The 19,460-nt window shown below is 50.9% G+C and overlaps 1 protein-coding gene across 2 annotated transcripts in view; it reads left to right on the top strand.

The window, feature by feature from the left end:
• The window catches only part of GCN1 (GCN1 activator of EIF2AK4), a 57,481-nt gene extending 44,793 nt beyond the window's left edge, over positions 1–12,688 (top strand). For both annotated transcript variants that reach the window (XM_042961490.1, XM_042961489.1), the window contains 14 exons: positions 962–1,126; positions 2,290–2,451; positions 2,738–2,830; positions 3,059–3,202; positions 3,298–3,567; positions 3,809–3,922; positions 4,363–4,593; positions 5,537–5,730; positions 5,868–5,982; positions 8,123–8,219; positions 8,562–8,710; positions 9,255–9,362; positions 11,244–11,462; positions 11,982–12,688. In XM_042961490.1, coding sequence (XP_042817424.1) covers positions 962–1,126; positions 2,290–2,451; positions 2,738–2,830; positions 3,059–3,202; positions 3,298–3,567; positions 3,809–3,922; positions 4,363–4,593; positions 5,537–5,730; positions 5,868–5,982; positions 8,123–8,219; positions 8,562–8,710; positions 9,255–9,362; positions 11,244–11,462; positions 11,982–12,107 — 2,187 coding nt within the window. In that variant the 3' untranslated portion in view covers positions 12,108–12,688. The remainder of the gene's footprint in view (positions 1–961; positions 1,127–2,289; positions 2,452–2,737; positions 2,831–3,058; positions 3,203–3,297; positions 3,568–3,808; positions 3,923–4,362; positions 4,594–5,536; positions 5,731–5,867; positions 5,983–8,122; positions 8,220–8,561; positions 8,711–9,254; positions 9,363–11,243; positions 11,463–11,981) is intronic.
• Positions 12,689–19,460: the final 6,772 nt, after the last annotated feature.

Below are 19,460 nucleotides of genomic sequence, written 5' to 3'. Positions count from 1 at the left end.
TATTTATTAAGCACCACTATGTGCTAAGCAGGGGCCTAAAATCTGGAGATGTAATGGAGAAGAAGAGCAGCCTTGTTCTTTTCCTCATGAGCTACACTGTGGTGGAGAAGATGGACGTTAATCAAATAATCAGACAGATGTAAATACAGCTATAGCAAATGCTGCGTGGTGCTGCAAATATGTGTAACAGGGCCTTTGACCAGTGGGGGAGGGGGGGTCAGGGAAAGCTTCTCAGAAGAAATGATGCTTGAAGATAAAAGATGAGTAAGTACCCACCAGGTGAGGTAGTGATGAAAGCCAATTCCAGACCAGGGGAATAGTGCTTTAGATACAAGGGCAGGATGTGCAAAAGCCAACAGAAGCTGGGCGGGGGCTGCTGGGTCTGGAATGAGAAACAGGGGTGAGCATGTGAGATGAGGCTGACCTGGGCTAGGGCAGGGGCTGGGTCAGGCATGTTCTCTGGTTGGGAGGAGGGGCCCAGCCTGGGCTCATGTTTGCTTCTGGCAGTCCCCTTTGACCCACTCCCAACCCCCATCTCTGGCAAGCAAACTGCATATTTGGCTAAAGAAGGGTTTGTGTGAGGCCTCAGGGGAGATCGGTTTGTTTTTTTTTTTTTTCCCTTAAAAACATTTGTGCCCTGTTCAGCTCCCCTTGGACAAGAGCACAAGGTAAGGTGACTTCTAGGCTGTAGTTATCAATTTAGGGAAATTGACTCTTGACCAGGCAGCATCTGATAAGTTTCCTATTCATATAGAAGGTGCCAGCTCTTGCTTTAGGTTGTGTAGGTGTGTGTGACACAAAGAAATAATTGTATTTTTTAGTGTTTTGCAAGCACCCTGGTGGTTCTTCATGGCTAACGGCATCTGGGGAAGTTAAGTCCAGGGCCTTCAACCTGGAGTTGTCTTCCAGGTGCCCTGGGGTTTGTAGGGCATTGATGTCCTGGCTTGATCTCTGCTGACAGATTGCAGCAAGGACATTGGGCGATCTCGTCCGGAAGTTAGGGGAGAAAATCCTGCCAGAAATCATCCCCATCCTTGAGGAAGGCCTGAGGTCTCAGAAGAGCGACGAGAGGCAGGGTGTGTGCATCGGACTGAGCGAGATCATGAAGTCCACCAGCCGAGACGCTGTGAGTGTCTTCTTAGGGCCTCGCGGGTGACCTGACTCAGAGGCCTGGGGGCAGGTTCCAGGAAAAGCCGTATCACTAGGGACTCCTGAATGGCCCATAGAAATTGGTGATGATCTTTTTCTCACCACTACTGAGGCTTCTCCAGTTTAATCCCTTTTGTGTCACTACTGCACTACAGTTAAAATGTGCAGTGTCCTTGGCAGGGAAGGGAGGCCGTGCGCATGTGCGTGTGCTGGTGCTGTAGGAGCGGGAGGGCTGCACACGTTCTTACAGGGAGCAGAGCAGATGAGTGTTACGCTCCCAGTGGGTGGAAGTGTGTTGTTTCCGACAATGTTACCGTCCCATAGCAGACACTTTCAGGGGGCTGGCGATCTTTGCACTCACTTTCCTTTCTGAGGGTGATCCTCAAAACACGCCTGGGAAACAGATTGAGCAGGCATAGGGCTCTCAGTTGGCATAAAAGTTATGAAGTGGCTGGCTAGTCAGAAATGTTAAGCATGTGGCCATTGCTTATTCTCTGATCTACTGGCACCTTCTGCTGAGTGTATCAGTAGAAGTATTATATTCACTGGGGGTTTACGTTTGCATTTGGCAAAGAATGTAAATAAATTCTGTCACCAACTAGAGTTGTGATTCATTGAATAGTTACTGAGTCCTCTCAAAGGCTGAGACCTTGCCGGCGGTGAGGCCGATACATAATCAGTCCCCCGATTCTGTTTGTAGTGCGCTCTGCTTCGGGGGGACCGTTTCCAGAGGGAGCAGAGCTATCCTTGGCCCCACAGTAGCCCCAGAGATGCCACAGAGAAGCAATTTTTTGAGTTGAGTCTTGAAGGACTTGGGAGTTTTCCAAGAGGATGAGCCAAAGAAAGAATCAGGGGAGAGGGGGCCATGCCATGCAGGGCCTCACTGTGGGAAGGAGCTCTCGTGGGAGATGGAGAGTATCTGGAGAACTCACTTACAATCTGACTCCTCAGGTGGAGACTGCAAATCCTCTCTACGTTCATATGCTTGCTCATTTTCAGTGAGAATCACTAAGTTAAGAGTCAAGCCAGGGGATGCTGGTGGCCTGGCTAGGCCAGAGGTCCTCGTCCATCTCCCCTTGCTTGCTTCCACTCCTTCCTTGCCTCTGCTGCATCAGGTACAGTGCACGGATTCTGTTGCAGGTGCTGTATTTCTCTGAGTCCCTTGTACCCACGGCGAGGAAGGCTTTGTGTGACCCTCTGGAGGAGGTCAGAGAAGCGGCGGCCAAGACCTTCGAGCAGCTGCACTCCACCATCGGCCACCAGGCTCTGGAGGACATTCTCCCATTTTTACTGAAGCAGCTGGTGAGTGGATCTGCCACACACCTACCAGTTTGGCTTTTACTGTCTCTGTAGAAGCAAAATGCAGGGGGGCTCACTCTGCCAAGGCAGCTGCAGTGTGGGCCCCCCAAGGGAGTGGGTGCAGCAGGCTCAGATTTGGCTCTGTGCTTCTCCTTCGATAGTCAGTAAATGTGGGTGTGGTAGGAGGAAGGGAGGAAAGTGGTGAAGGAAGTTGGCGGTGGCTGGTCTAGACAGCAGAGGTGGGGACAGGAGCCAGCTCCTCAGCATTGCCCTCCGTGCTCCTGTGCAGGATGATGAGGAAGTGTCAGAATTTGCCTTGGATGGTCTGAAGCAAGTTATGGCCATCAAGAGTCGTGTGGTGCTTCCCTACCTCGTGCCCAAGGTAATCCCACCCTGCAGCAAACACCCCCTGGCCGCGGCTACATGATTATTTCCAGGCCTGTTATGGAGACCTTTTGGACTCAGATGTTGGGGAAGGCTGGTGGTGGGTTCAGGGGGCCCTGGAGCAGACACTTAGCCCTCAACAGTGGCCATGGGATCTCCTAGAGTCTAGCACGGTGGCCAGCATGGAGCGGCATTCATTGAGCTGACCTTGTTCATCATTCTACAGCTGACGACTCCGCCTGTCAACACCCGGGTGCTGGCTTTCCTTTCGTCTGTGGCTGGCGACGCCTTGACCCGTCACCTTGGAGTGATCCTCCCGGCAGTCATGTTGGCCCTGAAGGAGAAACTTGGGACTCCGGATGAGCAGCTGGTGAGTGTCACGATTACTCCTGGCAGCTTTCTGTCAGCTGTCCTGGCCTGCCCCTGGGGAGCTGTGCTCAGTCTGGGTGTCCCCTGTGGTTTCAGGAGATGGCCAACTGTCAGGCTGTGATCCTCTCAGTAGAGGATGACACTGGGCACCGGATCATCATCGAGGATCTGCTGGAAGCCACCCGAAGCCCTGAGGTGGGCATGAGGCAGGCTGCCGCCATCATCCTCAACATTTACTGTTCACGCTCGAAGGCTGACTACACCAGCCACTTGCGGAGCCTGGTGTCCGGCCTGATCCGCCTCTTCAACGACTCCAGCCCAGTGGTTCTGGAGGAGAGCTGGGATGCCCTGAATGCCATCACCAAGGTGAGGGGACTGCTGACTGTAGCAGATTTTGATTATAGACCATGCCAGATGCTTGGAAGATTAGACTCTTAAAATAGGCCATGATGTACCTGTCAGCCAACTTCAGCATTTATCAATCCATGGCAAGTCTTTCTTATACTCCCCCCACACTCTTCCCCCTGAGGTATTACTTTGAAGCCATCTTGGGAGGGCTGTACTTAGAACCCTGACATCCTCTCTGCTTTTTCCTGGCCTTCCACAGAAGCTCGATGCTGGCAACCAGCTGGCACTAATTGAAGAACTGCACAAAGAAATCCGGCTCATAGGGAATGAGAGCAAAGGCGAGCATGTGCCAGGGTTCTGCCTCCCAAAGAAGGTAAGCCAGGGCCTCGTGAGGGTGCTGTGGGCATATGGCCTTCCTCTACCTCCACCCGCAGTCCCGGGTCTGTGGTAGAGCAGCCGACTTAGGGCCTTCACGGAAGCGTGTTTCTTTCCCACGGTGGCCATATGGGGATAGGGTCTGTGCTGCCTTCAGTTTAAGTTGTGGAGGCCATCACGGCCAGAGCAAGTGAGTCACAGAGGAGACAGCAGGTGTACCTATGTGTGCTAGGCCCACCAGAGCTGTTACCTTCTCATCACTGTCCTGTCAAGACTGTTCCTCAGCCGGCACCCTCTCAGGCTGTTACCCTGGCACCAGAAGCAGTCTCTGTCAGGGAATCACAGAGAGGATGGCTGACAGGGGTGCGTGCTTTGGATAGGAGACCCCTGGACCCAGTGCCTTTGAGATTTGACTGTCATGTGTGGTTCTCTCGTCAGGGAGTAACCTCCATCCTTCCAGTGTTGCGGGAGGGCGTCCTGACTGGCAGCCCGGAACAGAAAGAGGAAGCGGCCAAAGCTTTAGGTTTGGTGATCCGCCTGACCTCAGCTGACGCCCTGAGGCCTTCCGTGGTCAGCATCACTGGGCCTCTGATCCGCATCCTGGGGGACCGGTTCAGCTGGAACGTAAAGGCAGCCCTGCTCGAGACACTCAGCCTCTTGCTGGCCAAGGTGAGCCACTGACACATTCACCTCTTGGTCCATTTGGGTCTTCAAGAACTGATCTGTCTGCCGGTTGGTGTCATGTGGCAGCACAGTGAGCTTATTATGGAGAAACAGCATGGCAGAGGGAGTCGAGATGCTAGACGCTAGACTCACACTACGCCAGAATGACCTTGGGAAAGTATGGTAACCTCTGAGCTTGTGCCCTCACCTGTGATTTGGAAGTGCTGCTGCTGCCTGCCAATGAAGAGCTATGGGGCCTAGAGAAGGTGGTGTCAGGTGGTGCCTGACGCATCCTGAGCGTAACGGAGCCCTTCCTCCCAGAATTTGTCCCATAGGCCATGAGTCGATGTCATCCGTGGCCAGATGGTTCCTACCTCCCGTTTACCAGCTTTACTCCATGGTGTGCCTCCCAGCAGCCTGCAGCCCCTGACCCCAGTATTTTCACACTTCCAAACAGCTGCTTTGGTTTTTCCCATTTAGGAAGAAGTAAATGTTCATTCTTGGGAGGGGTGACTTTCTGAGGTCATTTGTTTCATAGGATTGTTCTCTGAGCAGTGTCAGTGCTCAGCTTGCATATCTATTGCTCAGAAGATGATACCTGCCCTTATACACCTGGTCCGTTGCCCTGTCTTGGCATTGGAACAGGTCTTCGGTGGGGCTGACAGCCGTCACCTGCGCTGCTCTTTCATGTATTTGGAGATAGAGGTTTCAAGTCGCTTGTCCGTGTGGACTGGTCTCCACTTAAGCCAACCAGTGGCTCCCTTGGAGGTGGTGGTGATACCGGGGCTGAGCAGGACCTGTCCGTGCTGGCTGTCCTCTTTGTGGGAGTATCTACTCCTAGCCTGTGTGCGAGAGCTCATGGTGGTTTCTGATTGATTTCGCATCTGTCGCACACTGTGGCCTTGGACTCCACCACACCCGTAGTTTCTTATGTGGGTTTCTCAAACAGGTCGGGATTGCCCTGAAGCCATTCCTGCCCCAGCTGCAGACCACTTTTACCAAAGCCCTGCAGGACTCCAACCGGGGGGTACGCCTGAAGGCTGCCGATGCTCTGGGGAAGCTCATCTCCATCCACATCAAGGTGGACCCCCTCTTCACAGAGCTATTGAATGGAATCCGTGTCATGGAAGACCCAGGTGTCAGGTGAGGTGCTGCTGGGGCAGTGCTGTGGCTGTGAGGAGGCCAGGCGGATGCTGAAGCCTCCTGGGGCCGGGCCTGTGTGGGCGGGAGCAGTGGTGAAGAAGAGCGAGGGGTTTAAGTTGGATGTGTTGGTTCTGTAGGGACACCATGCTGCAGGCCCTGAGGTTTGTGATTCAGGGAGCAGGGGCCAAAGTGGACGTGGTCATCCGGAAAAACATTGTCTCGCTCCTGCTGAGCATGCTGGGACACGACGAGGTATGGCTGCAGGTGGATGGCAGGGCTGGTGGGCTCTACTGGTTCCCCTTCTCTTTGCTTTGGTCGACGTGTCTGTTTTGTGTTAGAAGAACTGCTGCCTGCTCAGTGGTAATAATCATTCCTGATGCTCCTATCACTCTTTATGGTTTAACAGGCATTTGGTTGTGAGGGAGACAGGGCGGGTAGTGTTGGTATTGGTTGTTCTGTTTCACAGATAAGGAAGGTAAGGTTTTCACAATAAGGAAAGTAAGGAGCTCTTGTGAACTTACTGTGCAATCTTAAACGAGCCACTTTCCCTCTCTGCCTTTCCTTTCCCTGTGTGTAAAATGAAGACATTCGTTTATTGGTTCAGGAAACATTTGCTGAGACAAAGGGTCTATCGCAGAGGTGAAGCAAGCATGGTCACAGCCCTTAAGAAATTTGGCATCTGGGAGGGTGCCTGGGTGGCTCAGTTGGTTAAACATCCAACTCTTTATTTGGCTCAGGTCATGATCTCACGGTTTGTGAGTTCAAGTCCTGCGTCGGGCTCTGCTCTGACAGTTTGTAGCCTGCTTGGGATGATCTCTCTCTCTGCCTCTCTCCTGCCTTTTCTCTCTCTCTCTCTCTCTCTCTCTCTCTCTCTTTCTCTCTTTCTCTCTTTCTCTCTCTCTCACCTTAAAAAAATAAAATAAAAAGGAAATTTGGCATCTGGTGTCTGGGACACCAGGTCGGAGGTCTTAGCACTGTTGGAGAGGGTGAGACTTGCCTGGGGCCATGCCCTAGCAAGGTGGAGTCAGCCACAGTCTGAGCTCTGGGACCCCCGGTGCTGTCTCCGTTCCAGTACGGCCCCTCCTTCCCCAGACTGGAAGCGTGTGTTAAGTACTCGTTGGCTGCCCAGCAACTGAGTCTAGATAAGAATTTTCTCTTTCTCCTCTGACAGCCCTCTGTTGTGGGGTTAATCTCTGGACTGAGCCTGTGGGTTCACATGGTTTGCACTTGTAGCGCACTCAGTGGGGCCAGCCCTTGTTGCTGCTGGGTTTACCATGGCTGTGGAAGTCTGGCCTCATTCCAACTGCTGCTCCCTGACTAGAGCCCCCGCCTTCTCTGTCAGGGTTTTTACAGGGCCATGCCCAGTGCAAGCAAAAGTTAGTATTTAGGCCAATTTGCATTTCACCACAGTGGAACTTAAAATAGATCCTGTTGGAGAGAGTGGGCGTCAGAGAGAGCCAGCTTTAGCCTTGCTTGGCACCTGGGCTTCTGCCTGGAGCTCAGAGGTGCAAACTGTGGTCAGACCGTCTTCCCCCCCAACTCAGAGCTTCCCCTGGATCAATGGTGGCCAACCAGGGTGCCAGCCTGGCATTAGCCACTCAGCAGGTCGTTAGTCCTTGGTTGGTGGGTTGGTTTGTGGTCTGTGTGCACATCAGATTGGCACTTATTAATAATATAGTATGTATCTTAAAAATCCACTCCCTTGCTATCCCGTGATTAGTTGGCTAGGGAGGAGCAGCAGGGAGCAGGTTGTGTATCTGGCTTTGATTTTGACAGAAAATGCTCAGCTTTTGCTTGTCCTCCTTAGGTTGATTAGTGGCTTCATTCTGACTTCCTAGGACAAACCTGAATAAGGGAGGTGGTGCTAGGGCACTGACACAGTAGAGAGATTCCAGGGTGTCGCTCTGGACGCAAGATGACACACAAGGTTGGCAGGGGAGCGGGGCTGGAAGGAAAGGAGCTCAGAGCGGTTCTCTAGCTGACGTCCAGTGATGTGGGCAGGGGCCACCCCTCGCTGCCTCCCAGAGCTGTTGATAGTAATTGAGATAATACGCGGAAAATGTTCTGACTTTCTAAGAAGAGAGGTGTACGTAAATACGGGTATTATTGCCATTGTGATGATGATTACCATATGCACGCACACTGGAGTTTTCTATAATTGAGAGAAGTGCTGGGTGTGTGGTTGTTCGCTCCACGCCCAGTGGCGGCTGCCATGAATGGCAGTCCCGCTCTGGCAGCAGGAGCGCATGTGCCTGGAGTGGGGACAGGAGTCTGGAGTCGCCTCGTTCTGCCTTCTCCCCTGCCCTCCATCCTGGGCAGTTGCTGGCCCCACTGACCTTGCAGCTGGTGGTGCAGCTCACGCCGCCTTTTGCTCCCTTCTGTGCTCTGTCAGGACAACACTCGCATCTCCTCGGCCGGCTGCCTGGGCGAGCTGTGTGCCTTTCTGACTGAAGAGGAGCTCAGCGCTGTCCTTCAGCAGTGCTTGCTGGGTAGGTCTCCTGTGCACTGGGGACCCCCTGCAGGGCCTTGTCTCCCCTTTCCCTCGGGGGGGTCTTCTGGCAGCTAGTCTCTCCTTGGGGAATCCAGCTCTTAAAACAAAATGGAGTTTCCAGTGGTCCTATAGTCCCTTACGTCTCTGCTCGGGGAACGTGGCTGCGAGTCTGAAGCAGCTTGAGAGAGACCTCTTCATAACGTGCCACATTGGGCAGGGCGGTCCGTGTGCAGTGGACTGGGATTTCCATTGGGCTTAGGTTGGGTGGGCCTGGGGGCTGCATGGCTGGTAGGGGCATAGTGTAAAGTGCAGGTTGACCCAGTTGTGTCCTTCCACTCAGCGGATGTGTCTGGCATTGACTGGATGGTTCGGCATGGACGGAGCCTGGCACTGTCTGTGGCTGTGAACGTGGCTCCCAACAGACTCTGTGCGGGCAGGTATAGCAGTGAAGTTCAGGACATGATCCTCAGCAATGCCATGGCAGACAGGGTAAGGCTTTGGGGCAGCCACACCCCTCTCCCCCTCCCTAGCCCAAATTCCACAGCTGTATCCTTGCTGACACTGCACAAGGGGCGGGGGAGGGGCTCTACTGCAGACTGGGTGGTGAGAGGCCTGGGTTCAAATTTTGCCTTTGCCAATAACTTTCTGTGGCCTTGGACCACTACTTGGTCTCCCTGGGCCTCAGTTCTGTCATCTGTAAACAATGAGGAGTTTAAGTAGGAGTGTCTAGAGGTCCCTTCCATGTCAGAAGCTCTCTGAACCCTGTTCGTGGGAAGCAGTGCACATAGCCTTTGTTTGCTTCATAGCCAGGAAGCAAAGGAAGCTGTCTGCAAGAAAGCTGTCAAAGAGTCTTGGATGTGAAGTTGTGTGTGTGTGTGTGTGTGTGTGTGTGTGTGTGTGTGTGTGTATAGCAGGGGTGCTTATATGAGGGGCCAGTGTCCTGGAGGTTCCTGGGGATGAGACAGAGCCTGGCCCTGCTGCTCCGAGGAAGGGGCAGGGTGCTGTGCCATCCAGCTCTTTCCTGTCCCCACAGATTCCCATCGCAGTGAGCGGGATCCGGGGCATGGGGTTCCTGATGAAGCATCACATCGAGACAGGGGAAGGACAGTTGCCAGCCAAACTCTCTAGCCTGTTCATTAAGGTGAGTAGGGGCAGCCTGGCTTGTGAGAAGGACCCATGTCCAAAGAACACTGGAAGTGTGCTGTCTGACTGTTCTGACTGTTCTGTCTGACTGTGCTGTTCTGGGAGTTCTCTGCAGAGAGCTCTGGGAGGTCTCTGAACCCTTGGGAGTGGAACACAAAGTGATTCTGTGTGCTTTTTTCTTCCGGAAGAGGGCCTGACTTGTCAGATTCTCAAGTAGACCTGTAACCCCAAATCAAATTAAGAATCACTATTTTATTTTTTTTAACTTTTTTTTTTTGTTTTAATTTTATCCTTTCTCAAAAGTGTACTATAGTATCATATTGTGGTTTAGTTTGCATTTGTTTATGGCTAATGATGTAGAACAATTTTTTTTTTGAGTGCGAGGAGGGGAGGGGCAGAGCTGGGGAGAGAGAGAATCTTAAGCAGACTCAGTGCCTTGCATGGAGCCTGATTCGGGGCTTAATTTTGCAACTGTGAAATCATGACCTGAGCTAAAGTCAAGTCAGACACTCAACCCACTGAGCCACCCAGACGCCCTGATGTAGAACAATTTTTATGTGCTTATTAGCCATCCCCACGTTCACTTGGTAGAGTGTTTATTGATGTCTTTTGCTGTTTTTAAAATTGTGTTTTTTCTTTCCTAATACTGAAGTTTTGAGAGCTGTTTATATATTTTGCACATAAGACTTTAAGAACCACTATCTTAGGTATTCCTTCCAGGCATCTGGATTTAGTAAAATTTGGGACAGACCTGGGTTCACATCCTTTTTTTTTTTTTTTTTTTTTTTAATGTTTATTTTTGAGAGTGAAGAGAGAGTATGAGTGGGGGAGGGGCAGAGAGAGAGGGAAACACAAGATGTGAAGCAGGTTCCAGGCTCTGAGCTGTCAGCACAGAGCCTGACACAGGGCCCGAATTCGTGGTGGGTTCAAATCTTAATAAGCCTTTTCTTCCCTGCCTCCTTTTAGCTGGCATGGCACTTATTATTGTTATTGTGGTGGCTGCAAGGTGTCAATTAGGAAAGCCTGGGAGCTGGACACTGGGGCCCCTGCTGCCTGTGTAATAAAGCAAGCTTTTCAGAAATTGTGCACACAAATCAGAGTGAGAATCTGCATTTTTAGAGGTGTGGCTAAGTCTGAGACTCTGCCTTTGTAACCAGTTCCTGGGCGGTATCAGTGCTGCTGGTGTGTGGACCTCAATTTGAATAGTGAGATTCCAGAGGGGGATTGCCCCAACCTGCAGACGCCCTGCAGCCCTGCTGAGAGTTCTCAGGGCCCCTGTTAGATTGAGCCCATGTAACAGCATCACCTTGCATGCAGCTGTTCATCAGTGTTTGTTTACTGAAGATCCTCTGTGTACCTCGCTGGGCTAGACCCTCAAGGCATAGAGGTGCATGGAGCAGACAAGATCTGTAGAGTTGGAGGTACACAAAAAGCCTATGGGGATGAGGAGGGCCCTAATTTAGAGAGGGTTGTTATGGGAGACCTCTATGGGCTGACACTTGAGCTGAGGCCTGTAGGAGGAGAAGGAGCCAACCATGTGAGGACCCCCGGGCAGGCATATCCCAGGTTGTGGGACCAGTCAGGGCGGAGGCCCGAAGGCGGGAAGGAGCTTGGTGTCCCCGAGGAAGTGATAGCCCTGCGTGGACCAAGAGTAGTGAGAAAAAGGGAGAGAATAGCATGAGATGAGGTGGGAGAAGGAGATGGGCTGAGTCAGAACCTGTCACTGCTCCCCCCCGCCCCTACCAAGATGGGAAAGGAAGCCATTGGAAGCGAGCAGTGGGGTCAGTTTCTGGATGAAGAGGGAATGTCAGGGCAGAAATTTGGGCTTCCTTGAAAAACAGACTGGATGTGCCTAACTAAAAGCTTATGGTCTTCTTAGTGTCTGCAGAACCCATCCAGTGACATCAGGCTGGTGGCCGAGAAGATGATCTGGTGGGCCAACAAGGACCCGCTGCCTCCCCTGGACCCCCAGGCCATCAAACCCATCCTAAAGGCTCTTCTCGACAACACCAAGGATAAAAACACTGTCGTGAGAGCCTACAGTGACCAGGCGATCGTCAACCTCCTCAAGATGAGGCAGGGCGAAGAGGTGTTTCAGGTGGGAGCCTGGGACTGGGGTGTCCCTCCAGGGCCTGCTGTGGGTGCTCGGCACACGGCTCTACTGCGTGGTAGTCTTTAAGCATCATACTCCACCACCTCATATGCTGAGTGTTGAGAGGCAGATTGTGGTCAGGTGACTGGTCTAGTGCCTGAAAACATTCCTCTGTTCCTGTGGTGTTCAGGCTTCTTTCGGCAACAGAGCCCTGTTTTGGAGAAATCCAAATAAAGTCTCACTTGGCATCTGAACGTGTGGAACGGATCCCAGGAGGGAGCCCTGTTCATGCACTCCTCTCCCCACCGTATTTAGAGCACTGAAAGCCCTTCCACTCCCCGCCTCAGCACATGAAAAGCATGAGGTGTGGTTTTCTTGGCTTCCCAGGGATCCATCGGACTCCCTTATTTTGCCGGAGTCCACAGCAGTGCTAGTTCTGAGGTTAATGTTCATTTTTGCCTTGGCTTGGAGAAACCTGAAGCTGTATTTTCTGATTACGTCTCCTCATTTCCATCTTCCCCACAGGCCCTCTCCAAGATCCTGGACGTGGCCAGTTTGGAGGTGCTGAATGAGTGCAACCGAAGGTCCCTGAAGAAGCTGGCCAGCCAGGCCGACTCCACAGAGCAGGTGGACGACACCATCCTGACCTGATAGGCCCAGGCCCCGCCCCCCGGGCTCCACCTCTTTGTTCAATGTTTTCATTTTTGAAAATACGTTTGTTCCGATGGGGAGCTTAGGAGATGACGTTCCCAGAAAGTATTTTAATATTTCAACAGACCACAGCCAAAGCCTTAAATCAAACCCACACACAACTGAAAATTGCCTCCTCCATCTCTCACCCTTTTCTTTGGAGAAGAGACAAAAGCACATGTGTGAGCCTCACCAAGTGGTAGCCAAGAGCTGATCATCCGGCTGAGCGTGGCTGGGTCTGGAACAGGTGGGGTCAGACTTCTGGATCCTCTTCTCCTGTGCTTGAGTTCTGCTTCGGGAGCCAGTGCTACTCGCCTTTGCCTAGATCCTGAGTGGGGCACTGAACCGTGGAGGTCGGCCTGGTGTGCCGTGTCTTGCCGTGGCTTTGCCATGTTGTGTGGCCTGATTGGATCTGACCCCTGTCAGGTGAACATGACATACTCGCAATGCCCTGGCAATTCACAAGTCGGGGAGGGGTATTGGTTTAAATGCAGGTTGTTTGAAGGAGGAATGTTTTAATAAAGGCTTTGATTTAATCTCGATACAAGCAGATTTATAAAAATCTCCATCCATTAAACATGAAGCTTTGTGCATCAGGAATAAGGTGAGCACCGGCAGCATTCTGACTCTTGGGCATCTCTCCTGCTCTTGGAAGTCTCGTAGAGGTTTATGCACTTCTCTGTCCTGAGGTTGGGTCCCGTGATTTCACTGAGCATAGAGAAGGCAGGGGTTGAATTGGCCACTTGCCTGTTCTGTCCTGACTCAGGAAGGTGGGGGAGCTTCTGGTAGTCAAGTGTTAAAGAGAAGTCCATCCCTTCTGCGGAGTAAGAAAGAACCACATTGCTGTAGTTAGAGGACTTGCCGAAGGAAAGAAAAGTTGCAGTTCAGCATCTGTCTCCTTTATGAATGACTTCCTTCCTCCTGGTTCTTAGAAGGCTCGTGATCCACATGTCCTGTCTGACGGAGCACGCCCTTCTGGGCCCAGTGACGCAAGTTTTTCTGGGCTGTGTCCCTGGTCACAGTATGGAATAAACCTCTACCGACATTACTGGTCAGAGCTGTAAAAGAAAGGAAGATTAAATGTGGTAGCGAGCTCATTTTGTAAAAAGTCTAAAGTGTTCTATCAAAAAAAGCAAGGCTTGGCTTATTAATGCAGCAAAGGTAGAAAGTAGCCCTGTGACTCAGCACTTCTGATAAATAAGACAAGGTGACCTCTGAGATACTTCTGATGAAATCCTTGCTTTCTATGCCTGAGCCTTATATGTCATAGGACTTCCTATTTTCTTGTAGCAGGCATGGTCTCAGCTGGCTCAATGTAATTGTAGACTCCCAGGGCGGCAGGGGACCTTGAGAGGTCAGCTGAGTCAGTCCCGATAGCCAAAGCAGCCAATGGGTGCAGCTTTTGGTAGCCATGGGAACTGTTCCCTGCTTCTGGGATTCAGATGGTCAGCAGTGTCCTCTCAGTTCCCTGGGGCGTATGTCCAGCAAGCTGTGTGCACATGTGGTCACCTCTGCCAGTTAGCTCTGGCGAGGCAGATGAAGTTTCTGTGTGAGGGGGGTGTGGCTGGAAAAGCTCTGGTAAGCCCCTGAGGGATAGTCTTCAGTGTTTCCTCCAGGATCTCAGAATAGATGCTTATGTCCATCTCAGGCGTTCAGCCCCCAGTATGAAACTGGGAGGGAAATCTGATGTACTTAGAGGTGGAAGACACTCAGTAAGCAAAATCCAAAGGAAAAACACCAGGTTCTGTTCCAGAAACTGGAGGAGGATGAGATCTCTCTGTTCAGGATGGATGGATGGAGGTTGATTCACAGACAGAGATGACTCAAAGGCTCCCGGAGCATGTTGAATTGCATTCCCTGAGTCTGCAGGGAGGGCGTGGGTTCCTGGGAAATGAGCCTCGAAGGGCTGTCACAGACAGGACAGTGGAGCAGGCACAGAGGACCCTCTCGACCCGGAGGGAGGCTTAGCAATCCTAGAAACAGCAGCCCTGCACATCCCGAAGGAAGTGGAGGTTGGCAGCAGCGAAGCAAAACTATTTGACCTGGTGGTTGGTAGAGCCATTTCACCTTGGGCAAGCCGTCGGACTTCTCTGGGCCAGTTTTCTCATCTATAAAATGAGGTATTTGGTATAGAATCTCTAAGAATCTCTTGTTCTCAATGTTATAATAGTGATTATAACTGATGACATTTGGCATTTTTTCATTTAATCTCCTCAACCCATGAAGTAGGTTCTCTTGTGGTTACTGTTTTCCAGAGGAAGGAATTTAGGGAAAGAAGTCATTCCCCTGGGATCATATGGCTAATAAATGGCAGTTTGTCCCCAGAGCGGATATTCTTGGCTTCTCTCTTCTGTGATGGTTAGTTAGGTACAAGCATTTTCTCTTCTTTGTAGCAGGGCCTTCAGCCCCTTCACGTCTTGGCCCACACGGCCAACAGTGGCTGAGTGGCTCTGGGTGATTGGCCCAGGACTCTACCTGGATGCCCTGCCGGCTGGTCAGTACCTCACCCCATTCACAGGACACTTGCTTTAGGAAAGACAGCTATTTTCTAAGACTTTCAGTGATCTCGAAGGAGGAGACTCTGATATTTCTCTTCACGTGTCTGAAAGACATGCCCTGAGCTAACCCAGGGAAAACTAAACCGAACCTCTCACCCCTTCACCTGATTCCAGGCACCTCTGGAATCATGGGCATCGAGATTAGTTTAAAATGTGGGGAGAGAATGACATGCTTTACAGACCTAGGCACCAAATGTACAGGTAAGTTCTGGCTCACTGCTGTGATGCCAGCTCGGGAGAGGGGCAAGGGACCTGCAGGATTGATTCTTCTGTTTGCAGGGATTTGAAGACCCCGTTTTGCCGAGCACAGATTCTGAAACAAGATTGGTGGTTAGGAATGTTTCTCTAAGTATGGTTGTGTGTGGACATGTGGTAAATTGCTTCAAGCCTTTCTGAATGAGAACAATAGGGAGAAACAGGAAGAGCCTCAAAAAACATCTAGGTTCTAAAATGTTTTCAAGGAAATGCAGGCAGTGCTTTCGTGCTGTATGGTGTTCTCTTGTGGAGCTGTGTGAACTCATCAAGGCAGGTTTGACCCTTCACTTAATGTTAAGTTGGGTGGCCCAGAGCACGTTGCTTTACCTGAACCCACATGTCCTCATCTGTACAGTGACAAGGACAGTCACAGGCTTGTCTGCAGTGAGCGAGATAGCATGCTCCATGAGGCCAGGCACACGGGAGGTACTTGCTTGGTGGGTGAGAGAGAAATGGGGGATGTCAATGGGAAAGGACTGAGCCATAGGCACTCTTACCCCAGTGGCGTGTCACAAGTCCTGAGCTCTTGTTCAGGAGTCCCTGCTGGGGCTGGAATCGGCAGATGCTGTGTTAACTTTGTGAGCCCGAAGTTTTAAAGAGCTTATGAACTTAAAAATCAGATTCTTTTTGAGAAGCGATGACCGCTGTGTTTGGATGAGTAAGATGCCGAGTGAGGAGCGTGTCTGTACGGGGACGGGGTCTCCAGGGTGCCGGGGCAAGATAGCCCTCTACTGTCGTCGTTAGAGCGGTGCGTGGGAGGCCAGAAGGGACTGGTCCTTGTTTTATGAGGAGGAAAGTGGAGGTACATATGGCCAGTTGGCTGCAGAACTGGGAAAAACCTATGTTTCTTGATAGTTGGGTCACCAGGCCCCAGGGCCATCAGCAAAAGAAACTAGGCAAGTTGTTGGCATGTAATTCTGTGGAGTGACTGGGTTTTACTCTTCATAAGAGATGGAGCCCAGTTATTTCATTGGGTGTTTCCCAGCTGCCCCTCATTGTATTAGGAGGGTTCCCTGCAGCCTGTCTGGTGGAAGGATAGTCTTGGTGTTAATGAAGCTCAGGAAACTGGAAAAACTGGTCCAAGGATTACTCCCTCTGTGGGATTTCTGTGTGACACTCCTGTGTGTGTCCACATGCAATACACCAGTCACCTTCTGATGCTCTTCTGAGACCCAGTTTCTCTGGTTGAGATGGCATAAGCTGGTCGTAAGCAGGATTCGAGCCTTCTTACCATTTGGACTCCCGTAAAGGGGGTGGGAAGCCGGGGTGTAGCAGTATCTGATCCAGCATTTCTCAAATATCTTGGCCCCAGGAACTCTTTACACTTTGAAAGTATACACCCCAAAGAGCTCTTGCGTATGTATCTCTTATTGATATTTACCACCATACACATCCAAACTGGTCAACTTTGTAAGTTGTACTCGTTTAAAAATAATAAACCCGTTACGTGTTACCATAAGTAACCATAACAAATATAACTAAGTTTTCCAAAACAAAAGCCATTTTAGTGAGGAGAGAAGCTTTGTTTTACATTCTTCACATCTCTTTAATGTCTGGATTTTCATGTCTGCTCCTGCATTCAAGCTATTGTGATGTCACATGTCACGTAGGCTCTCTGGAAACCTCCACTGGGTAAGAACGAGAGTGGAAAAAGCAAGTAAGATCTTGGTATTAAGAGAAAATGTTTTCACTGCAGATTCTTTGAAGGGGTCTCAGGGAGCCCCGGGGGTCCCCAGGCCACACTTCAAAAACCACCGATTGGGCGCCTGGGTGGCTCAGTCGGTTGAGCGTCTGACTTCAGCTCAGGTCATGATCTTACGGCCTGTGAATTCGAGCCCCGCTTCGGGCTCTGTGCTCACAGCTCACAGCCTGGAGCCTGCTTCGGATTCTGTGTCTCCCTCTCTCTTTGCCCCTCCCCTGCTCATGCTCTGTCTCTCTGTCAAAAACAAATAAACGTTAAAAATTAAAAAAAAAAAAAAAAAAAAACCCAACACTGATCTAGGGGGCATTAGGATGGCTCAGTTGGTTAAGTAACCAACTCCTGGTTTCGGATTAGGTCATGATGTTCTGCGTCCTCTGTCTCCACCTCTCTGCCCCTTCCCTGCTCATGTTCTCTCTCTCTCTCTCTCTCAAAAATAAACGTTAAATAAAAAAGAAAGAAAACCACTAATATAAACGATGAGGGGAGAGAAATCCTACTGGTGTTTGGTTGGGTGTGTTGGGGGTTGACCCTGTAGTGCTGGTGACAGACCCCAAAAATTGGTCCACACCCCACAGAAAGCAAACACAAGAGAGTTCAGCTACATTGTTTCTTTTGGTTTTTTTTAAAATATATTTTTGCATTTATTTATTCTTGATAGAGACAGAGCACAAGTGCGGGGCGGTGGGGGGCGGGGGGAGAGGAGGAGACACAGAATCCAAAGCAGGCCCCAGGCTCTGAGCTGTCAGCACAGAGCCCGACGCAGGGCTCAAACTCACAAACTGTGAGATCATGACCTAGGCCGAAGTCGGATGCCTAACCAACTGAGCCACCCAGGCGTCCCTAGCTACATTGTTTCTGATGTTCCTTCCAATTTGCCAGATCTCTGTGTGGCTTCACTTTAATGCCACAGACACCAGTGCCTGCCATATGCTAGGTCCCGGAGAACACCGGGATGGCCCCTGCAACCAAGGAACTTAATTAACGTTCACTTGGTCTTGGCCACTGCGAAGTCTCACAGTATGGTATCGAGCATGTAGGCAAGAAATCGAGGCTGATTTCCAGTTCCATCAAAATTCTCTTTATTCCTTCCCCCTGGGACCAGTGTGTTGGAAGTGTCCCGTCTTGGCTTCTTTAAAGCCCCTGGCGTTCAGTTCACCTGCCTGCTCTGAATTCTCACTTGCCACCTGCTTCTACCTATTTACACCATGGAACATGTCTGCCTCCCTCACTACCTGTGTCAGCAACTTTAGATTCCGTTGCTGACCAGCCAGGTCCCTCCAGACCTCTGCCCCACAGACCTTCATGTCTCGCGCTGCTCCCCGGGGTCACCGCTGGCTGCCACAAGGCCTCTGGCTCCACGTCCCCTCTTCCTTATCCTCCCAGCCTTCCCATTGGTGACACACTTCCTGCCTCTCCTGTAGTGCCTTTAGCCCACGTTTACCCCTTACTACTCAATCCTCACGCCTCACTGTCTGCCTATCCTCTGCTTCTGTGACCCTGAAAAACTTCACTCAACGCTGCTGTTCCCACCGCCACCAGCACTGCCACCACCACCACCGTCTTTTCATTCACTGCCCAACCTCTTGACCAAGGAGCACACCTGCCCACTCCATGGTGTCACTCTGTTCCCGTGAGCCTCTGTCTGCTGCTGTCCCCACTCTTCCTTTGTCTCCAGATACATATTTGTATTCCCTACCAAAATGTCACCTCCATGAAAGCAGGGGTTTTAAAGTTTATTGCTGTCGCTTCCCCTATGTCGGTGCCTGGTACAGGGAAGCTCTCAGACATGTACTGAAGGGGGGGAACAACTTGTCTTGCCCTATTGTATCGTAAGCTCCATGAGGATGGGCCTTGTTTGGCTCATGTTGTGTCCTCGGTGCCAGCACAGTGCCTGGCACCTAGTAGGCACGCAGGTGTTTTCTGAATTAGCACCTGACTCCAGTTGCCAGGTAAGTTCTGTGAGATTTTTTTTTTTTTTTTTTTTTTTTTGGTTGCAATGCTGCTTTGTCTGGTTGATGTTTGCATATTGTCCTTTGCATCTGTCCCTTCCTGCTGTTGCTGCACACCTGGGCTTCAGCAGTAACCTCCCTGAAATCTCAGCAGCAGAAATCCACCGTGCATGCTTGCACCAGACTACTGTGCAAAACAGGTGGCCTTGCAAAAACTCATCTGTAAACTGGCTATTCAGAACAGCGGAACCAAGTTTCTCATCGGTGCACACTGATGCTACCTCAGGTCCCCACAGTTTATATCCATGTTCATATATAGTTTCTTTTTCTCTCTGTCCCTTTCTACCTAACTCTACCTACCTACCTACCTACCTAGCTCCCTACCAGAACAAAGCTGGATTGTATGTAGTGGAGCATTTTGTGTCGTTTCGTTTTGTTTTGAGGGAGAGAGAGAGAGCAGCAGGAGGGGCAGACAGAGATGGAGAGAGAATCCCAAGCAGGCTCTGCACTGCCAGCACAGAGTGCGAAACGGGGCTCCACCTCATGACCTGAGCCAAAACCATGTCGGATGTTTAACTGACTGAGCCACCGAGGTGCCCCTGCTGAATTGTAGTTTAAATAAATGTAAAACGTTATTTGTAGAGGAAATAATGCTGTTTCATTTTGGGGACACCAGGCACATATCCTGGCCTCTAGGGAATTCTCTCTCAAAGCCAAAATTGATGATTCTCACAGGCGGTGACAGCGGCTGTCTAAATACACCTATCATTCAAGGCTTGTAAGTTCCAATTCCATCATGAAACCTTTATAATGAAATCTCTTCTCCATCATTCTAGCTAAAAGTGATAGC

This window comes from Panthera tigris, chromosome D3, assembly GCF_018350195.1.
Source record: "Panthera tigris isolate Pti1 chromosome D3, P.tigris_Pti1_mat1.1, whole genome shotgun sequence".
Classification (NCBI taxonomy): Eukaryota; Metazoa; Chordata; class Mammalia; order Carnivora; family Felidae; genus Panthera; species Panthera tigris.
This window is presented reverse-complemented; position numbering and strand designations above follow the sequence as displayed.